The sequence below is a fragment of the Poecilia formosa genome, unplaced genomic scaffold (assembly GCF_000485575.1).
Source record: "Poecilia formosa unplaced genomic scaffold, Poecilia_formosa-5.1.2 Scaffold266, whole genome shotgun sequence".
Taxonomy (NCBI): domain Eukaryota; kingdom Metazoa; phylum Chordata; class Actinopteri; order Cyprinodontiformes; family Poeciliidae; genus Poecilia; species Poecilia formosa.
This window is the reverse complement of record NW_006800205.1, coordinates 16,226-24,511: the sequence shown is the minus strand read 5'-3', so window position 1 is coordinate 24,511 and position 8,286 is coordinate 16,226. Positions and strand designations below refer to the sequence as shown.

The 8,286-nt window shown below is 39.9% G+C and overlaps 2 protein-coding genes across 2 annotated transcripts; one reads left to right on the top strand and one right to left on the bottom strand.

Moving 5' to 3' along the window:
- Positions 1-1,469: 1,469 nt before the first annotated feature.
- Positions 1,470-3,348, top strand: LOC103150924 (pro-opiomelanocortin-like). Its single transcript, XM_016681012.1, has 3 exons — positions 1,470-1,580; positions 1,864-1,984; positions 2,787-3,348. Exons 2-3 carry the CDS (start codon positions 1,868-1,870, stop codon positions 3,219-3,221), a joined length of 552 nt encoding a protein of 183 aa, XP_016536498.1. The 5' UTR covers positions 1,470-1,580; positions 1,864-1,867; the 3' UTR covers positions 3,222-3,348.
- Positions 3,349-4,369: 1,021 nt separating this feature from the next.
- dph3 (diphthamide biosynthesis 3) lies at positions 4,370-5,661 on the bottom strand. The gene is made up of 3 exons (XM_007570701.2): positions 5,423-5,661; positions 4,932-5,006; positions 4,370-4,706 (listed from the first exon to the last, which is right to left on the bottom strand). Exons 1-3 carry the CDS (start codon positions 5,528-5,530, stop codon positions 4,638-4,640), a joined length of 252 nt encoding a protein of 83 aa, XP_007570763.1. The 5' UTR covers positions 5,531-5,661; the 3' UTR covers positions 4,370-4,637.
- Positions 5,662-8,286: the final 2,625 nt, after the last annotated feature.

Here is an 8,286-nt window from a genome sequence, read left to right as displayed (position 1 = left end):
CAAAAACTGAATTTCTGTTTCATAAAAACAAATGAAGATCAGAGATCTGCGTCAGGAAAACGTTCTGCTGCTGGAGGAAATTCAGACCTGATAATAAATAAATCAGATTAATTCCAGATGTTTTGTCTGAACTGGGATTTTAATGTTAAATTTTGAATTTTTGAGAGTTTTGCTCTGAAATCTCTGCAGCTGCTGATTTTAACGCTTCAGACTCCAAATATCTCCTCAGGTTTGCTAATGAGAGCAGCTAATGCGAATGCTAAAGCTAACAGCCTTCCTCAGATTCCCTGTTTGGGGTTCAGCTAATCAGCAGTAAGAGAAATTAAAGGCGTTCCTTATTGGCTGCTACGCTAACAGCTAGCTGCTAGCGTGTCAACATTTCAGCTTCTGAATATTTACTTTACATCCACAGAAAAGTGCTGACTGGATGTAAACTATTCTGTAAAATGATTTAAAATATTATTTAGATTCAAGCTGGAGGAAAATAAATAAATAAATGAAGTGAGAAGTTTTACCGTCTGGTTTCTTTAAAATGTTTCCTTCACCTTTTAGAGAAACTTCTCTTTCTCTCCTCATGGTGACGCTCACACCAGCTCCGTTCAGCTGGAAGCTCCTTCTATTTAAGGCGAGTTATTCCCTCCCACTGTCGCCACATGCTAACTTTGATGCTAATTCAGTGCAACCAAGTGGTTTACCAGCAGCAGTAAAATATCAGCTAAATGTTGGATTTAAGGGATTAAAAGGTCAAAGATCAAATTAATTTTCAGAGTCTGTAGAGTCCAGGTAACGATTAATTGACTACTAAATTAGTTGGCAATTATTTTAATAACTGATAAATCTGATTAGTTGTTGAATCTTAACTGTTGATAAACTTTTATTCATTGAGAAAGTTTACAAACCAGCCGAGTAATTACAGGAAGCTAAATGTTTCCAGTTTAGTGAAACGCTGCAGTGCTAAGCTAATAGTTAGCAAATTAGCAGAGCGTTTCCTTGGCTGATGAACTGTGAACGTTACGATGAAACTCCTGTTGTTTTTATTAAAGTCTGTGATGGAAAACCTGCTGAGTGAAGAGCAGCTGAACTTCCTGGAAAATCAGCTAATCGGTGATTAGCGCCGCTGAGGAAGAACAAAAGCAGCAGCTGCTGGTTTGAATCCCAGCCTGCCGCGGTTACCGCATCACACCTGGGCGCTAATCCGACAAACCAGCCTGTGGCCTTTCACACAGGACGCACATGACATGCTTAGATTATTATTAAGCCCTGAAAATGGAAAAAAAACATCATCAGACATTCAAGAATAAAGAAATAAAAGCTGGGAGGAAAAAATGTTTTTGTGATGGGAGGTGAGGAGGGAGGCAGATGCTCCATTGATTGGTAGTGTGTATATTTGACCACCATCCATGAATGATGTTACGCTCTCTCTCTCTCTCTCTCTGTATGTGTGTGTGTGTGTGTGTCCTTGACGGCCAGGATATAAACGAGCTGCTCTGAGCTTCAGAGGACAAGAGCAACCAAGAAGAAGTCTTCACCTCCCAGAATCCACCAGCAATAAGAAGCAGAAGAAGTAACATCAAACTGAAGTGAGTTTTAATTTTTCAATCTGTTCATCAGAAATTAAAATGTTTTATTAAATAAAACAGAAAAGTTTTTTTTTAGCTAAAACCTTAAAATAAACTGTAATGTTTTTGAATTTCACCTTAAATGTTTTATTTTAATTCATGATAGCAGTTTAATTATTAATTACAGTCATTAAAATGTTCAGTATTTTATTTCTGTTTAATATTCATCTCATTTTGTAACAAAAGGTGGATAAAAATGCGATGAAAATGAGATGAAATGTTCTGGTTTCTGATTGGTGGACAGGATCATGAGTCCTGCGTGGCTATTGGTGGCCGTGGTGGTTGTGGGCGGAGCCAGAGGAGCAGCCAGCCAATGCTGGGAGAGTCTGAGTTGCCAGGATCTGAACAGCGAGAGCAGCATGATGGTAAAATGATCCATAAACATTAAACCATCCAGGAACATATTTACTACATTATTTAATCTAAAGTCACAGAAAAATCACTTTATACTGTTAAATATTAATAAATATTTGCTTTCAATAAGTTAAAATAACTTAATTTGATCCATTCCTCCAGGATTTATATTTAGATCAAAAGATTTTGTGGAGATAAATTATACATATTTGCAGTGAATTTTGTGATATTTGTGCAAATTTATGATGGTAAATGAGGCAGCAGAGGAGTAAAATAAATACTGCCACCTGCAGGTGGGAGGTAGCTTCACCACAACCTGACCAGCAATGAACTCAAAATGATGCATTAATGTGAAAATGTGACTTATTTTAGATTTTATGTGAATTTCTTCTGAAAAAACAGAATGAAAAAAAAATGTTCATTGAAAAATGAGTTTTATTGATAATTAATCTAGATTGTCGAGAACAATGTAGTTCCATAAAGTTTAGCTGAAGATCGTCGTTGCTGTTTCCCAGTTCAATCCAAGTTTCATCTTTTTTTTTATTAATCTGTTTTGAAGATTATTTGGTTAAAAATCTTTTTAAATTTTATTTTAATGTTTTTTGCTTCCTCTGCCTACATCCCCCAGAATGCTGTGCGGTAGCCATATATTGATTGGCATTGACCAAACTCAATATTTCAGATGTGGTCCAGTTAAATGTTTATTATTATTAAAAGTTAAATTTTATTTTGCAGTTACTGTAATATAACTTTAGATGAGTATTAAGGTTTAGTTGGATAAAGTCAGTAAATCTGACCCTGTGGGGTTGGTAGGACTGTCTCCACGCCTGCCGCTCCGACCTGACGGCCGAGACGCCCCTGGTCCCAGGTGACGCCCACCTGTCGCTGCCCCCTGACCCCGCCGCCCCTCAGGCCAAGCGCTCCTACTCCATGGAGCATTTCCGCTGGGGGAAGCCGGTCGGCCGCAAACGCCGCCCCGTCAAGGTCTACACATCCAACGGAGTGCAGGAGGAGTCGGCCGAGGCGTTCCCCGCCGAGATGAGGAGGCGCAGCGACGAGGAGGAGGAGGAGGAGGAGCAGCTGCTGCAGGAGAAGAAGGACGGCTCCTACAAGATGAAGCACTTCCGCTGGAGCGGGCCGCCAGCGGGGAAACGCTACGGAGGATTCATGAAGAGCTGGGAGGAAGGGAGGCAGAAACCGCTGGTCACGCTGCTGAAGAACATCATTAACAAGGAGGAGCAGATGTAGCCAATGAGACGCTGAGACACGCCGGGGGTTCAGCCAATGAGACGCTGCGAGGGATTTCATATTTATGGCTCCATGTAAATAACTGTATTTATTATATGAGTTATTTGCAAGCAAAAGGAAAAACGTGTTTGTCTTTTGTTCTGTTTCTTTAAAAACATGTCAGTGGCCTATTCAAAGTACAGTCATTAAATTCAACTTTAAACCTAAATAATCTGATCTGGGAACAAACAAACATTTACTGGGTTTTAATTCCATTTGAACAAAAAATGAACCCAAGGAACTGTTCAGTTCTGAACTGTTCAGTGCTGAACTGTTTCCTGTTCGTCTGATTTTATTGCCTCTCAAACGTTTCCATCTCCGTTTCCTCATTTCCTCTAATTATTCGTTTCCACCTGGAGACGAGACAAAACCTGTCAGGATATTTCAGCGTTTGAAGGTTAAAATCATCCTGACAGAAACAAGAGTATCAGGATGTTTTATAGCTCCGTCACTTTAAACCCAAACAAGATGCAAAATATGGATTCTGAAGGATAAATCACCTTTAAGGTTTTCACGTAAAAATTCATTTTGTTCAAACCTAGAGGACATGTAAAGCTAAGAAGTTCTGCAGAACCAGAACTTTAAGACAAAACAAAGATCTGATTATGAACAGAAACCAGATAAATTACTTTTATTCCTTAAATTCAGCTCAGCTGCAAATTAAAGCTACTTAATCATTTAAAATGACTTTTTTTTATTATAATTTAGTCCATTTCATACACTCTCGCTTCCTTCTTTGATATATTTTGATGCTAAAGTTGTTGCAGGAACGTCACCGTCCTCTGATAAATTCATGCTGCAGTTCAAGGTTCCTCCACAAGAGGGAGACATCCTGTAACCAGACAGGTAAATTCTGGGTCCACGTGATGTTTTTCAGGACTGTTTTTTGTACCTCTGCGTTTTTTTAAAATCTCGTTTCTGTTTCCAGTTGTTTTTTCTCATTTCATTTTCAAACTGGGACAGATAAATCCTCACTTGTATAAGTGATCCTGAAGCTGTAAAGTCAACACAATTTTCTTTTAAATGTGAGGAAATTTTATCTACAAAGTTCAAGAAAGTCTGAATTGAAGCTGGAAGTGCTGAAAAACTCCTAAAAGGTTTAGAAAGTGTAAATATCAACTCCAGTGGAGCAGAAACACATTAACTAGATTTATTTAAAAATAAAGTACATCTGTCTGCTGTGTAATGCAGCACTCGGTGTCAACATGACACAGTTCTGGTCTGAACAAACGGGTTCAGGGAATCCTGGAGAAACTTTTCATCTTCTCAGAGGGTCTGGCGTTTCCCATGGAACATGAACGCACCACCAGCACACATGGAGGGTGAGGTTTCCACTCAGAGCGTGTCCGCTGGTTTGAGTTGAGTCCAGGTTCTGGTTCAGGTCTGAATTCGCTGCAGTTTAGGTTCTGATGGAGCTTCAATGGTTTCTCCAGACATGAAAAGTTCCTGAAGAACAAAAAAACGTTTCAGAACAGAAACCAAGTTCAACAAACTGAGTTTCCTCAGGAAGTCTGGGTTCAGTTATCTGCTCCAGATTTCACCGCCGACTTCAGCTCAGAGTATCTGAACCCGAAGTTAAGGTCAGCGCCTGAAACTAAAGGTCAACACACTCAGAGTTGTCATAACCACCCCCTGGAAAGGTCAAAGGTCAAGTTTGTTCCAGTCAGCTACCTTATCATAGATGACTTTAACGATGAGCGAGCAGCTGGGACATGTGGCCACCTCCTCCCCGTTCTCCAGGTCCTCCTTTAAAAACATAAACAGTGACTCAATATCAACCAGCAGGTCAAAGGTCAACATATTATAATAAATGCCACAACATAGATGTATCCAGCATGATGTATAGAGGAGGATTAGAGTTTAGTGGGATGTAAAGAACAGAAATAACGTGGAAAATGAAGTGAAATAAGAGGATTCATTTAAAATTCGGCTAAAAAGGTTTTATAACAGAAAAATAACATACAAAGCAAAAATAACATAACTTCCACATAAGTGGAGAAATGTTTCAATAGCTGAAGCCGAATCAAGCTAAACACTTTACTTAACAATAATATGAGATATTTCTGTGAGCAGGTTAGTGTGTGTCTTCCAACAGGTCAGTTAATGTTAAAATTAACAGATTTTATATGGAGTTTGGGTAGAGGCGCTGAGGCTCCGCTCACCTTGGTTATACAGAAGCGGTCTCCACAGGGACAAGGGAAGTAGTAGGCCTCCGTCTCCTCGTCAAACTCAAAGTCCTCAATCTCCACCTCATCATGAAACACCGACATATTTTACCGGAGACACCATCAGCCGCTTCTGACGGGTTTATTTACGGCGACACGCTGATTCCAGCCGGGCTGCGGCGCAGAGTGATGACGTTTCTGTCTCACGCCGTGACGAGGGCGGTGGTGACTAAAGAATGACTGCATTCATCAGTTTGATTCGTTTAGAACTTCTGTAAAATAAAATTATTATTGATAGAAATTTTAAATTTATTTTTAAATTTCTATCACAACTTCTTGTTCTATATAGAAACAAGAAGTTGTGTGTTAGATAATTTCTTAAATTTGTGCCCACATTTGTCTTTTTTCCATCCGTCATTCTTCTCAACATCGTTTGAGCGTTCTCTTTCTAGCCGGGTCATTATCGACTGCGACCACATGAGGGCGGTAAAGAGACTTTCTGGTATAAAAATTAAATAATCTTTGGTTTATTTTATTTATTTATTTTTTAAAAAGTTTGTTTTTTATTTTGTCCTTCAGTTACACAAGTATCGCTTATAGATTAATCATTAATCTAATTCATCATTAAACAATTCCGAAGTATGTAACTACAGGGTCTGACCACAGGATGGCGGTAGACAGATTTTCTGTAAAAAAAAATAAAAAAATCCTACAATATTTATTGTTTTCAACAGTGCGTGGTCTAATATTTTTAAAAGCTTCATTGATTTTTTATTTTATTTTAATTATTATTTAGGTGTTTTCATCCTGATAGCTACTCTGATCCCAGCTGGTTGAAGCTTACTAATAAAATATTTTTATTAATGTCTAAACCCTGCCAGCATGGCTAGGTGGGCCCCATGTGGGGAAAAGGAGGGCAGACCATATGGGTCCCATATGGGTTTGTCCGCGGGTTTGCCCATGTAGGGCCACAGTCCACATGGGCCCTACATGGGCACTATATGGTGGTGACCCACATGGGTTTGTCCATTTAGGGCCTATGTAGGGCCCATGTGGGCTGTGGCCCTACATGGGCAAACCCATGTGGGGCCATCGTGGAACCCGCGGACAAACCCATATGGGACCTATATATCAAGCCCTTCTTTCCCCCACATGGGTCCCACCTAGGTATGCTGGCTAGTTCATCCTTAAAATTCCTCAGGTAATTTTCATTATTTTTATTGACGTAAATGTAAAGGTTTCTTTCAGCTGCTACATTTCTATCTAATCATATAAATCACAATTTGTAAGTAAATGTTGTTTACCTTATGGTCTGTATGATTGAAGAAACTCCAGTATAAAATAAGCAGATTGTTATTCACCGGATGAAGTCAATATAGCTATATTTTTAGAGAAAGCAATGGGTGATGGGAAATCGCCATGGAGATTTAATAAAAAATCCTGTGGTCTTCCACACATGAAGAGGCTCTGCCACACTTTTCTCCTCCTATCTTGACTCTGGATGGTCAGAATCAGCCTTAGACTGCATGGACAAGAAGACAAGTTTATGTATTTAGCAGCAACACTACTACTACATATTCCATTGAGGGACAGTAATTTAACTTTACATAAACCTTTCTGAACAGGCGAGGGCGCACTTTCAGACATTAAAGCGACTTGAAACCATTCCTCCCTCCCTGGCACCTCCAGACCCGGGCCAGGGGGCAACCTCCCCCCAAGCCCCGCTATAGCTCCACGCCTGATAAGAACAGTTTTCCTCACCTGGTTGTCTCTTCCCACTCAGTAGTTCTTCAGAGTAAGCCAGACGCAGAGGCCTGTCAGTGTCTGTTGTATTTCATTACCTCTCTACGGTGGCCGACAGCAACAGAGAAAACATGCAAACATTTCATTTGTGGTCGTATTCTTTTTTGTTTGCGTTTCTTTTTGTTTGGTGCATTTTTTTGCTTTTTGTTTGCGTCTATTTTTATGTTTGCTGCATTTCATTTGTGCGCGTGTCTTTTTTGTTTGTTTGCATGTTTTCTCTGTTGCTGCGCATTTGCACCTGTCGGCCACCGTACCTCTCTGCTTAAACCGCGACTCCGTGCTGAAGCAGAAACGATACTTCAACGTTTTCCGTCATCTGAAGTAGCAAGTCTACTCCACTTTATTCACCAAAAACGTTTTTTTAATTCACCAAAAACTGATCTGTAATCTGGAACGTTCGCTACGTTGAGTCATGTGTCAGGGGCAAAAGGTCAAAGGTAACAAGGTGACTGGAGGGCTTATTATGTTGTACAAAAAAAATCACAACAAAAAAAACTAAATAATTTTAGTACATGTTATGTGTCAGAAGAGGGCTTCGGAAATAATAAGAAAAAAACATTTTGGACCAAAAGGGCACTTGGGGGCAAGGAGCAAAAGGGGCAGGTGCTCAAGCCCCCCTAGCCCCTCCCTCTGCATGTGCAGGTTCAGGTGATAAACTAGACCAAAGTAAAAATGAAAGCAATGCATGATTTAAGTACAAAATGTAGTTTTATAGTAAAACTAGGTGGTATTCAATCAGTGAGTGAATTTTTATTATTTTTTATTTTTTTCAGTAAATACTTGGACTGAAAAGAATTACATTTTTGTGAAGACTATTAGGAAGAGCATAAACATCATATTCTCCTTATAGAAGAAGCAACCGCTGTTAGATGAGTTTGTTTAGGTAAAGATAAGTGTTAATTATTAATCACTTTAACAGGTCCATTGTATGCCCCCCCAGCCAGCATGCCTAGGTGGGACCCATGTGGGGACAAGGAGGGCAGACTATATGGGTCCCATATGGGTTTGTCCGCGGGTTCCACGATGGCCCCACATGGGTTTGCCCATGTAGGGCCAGA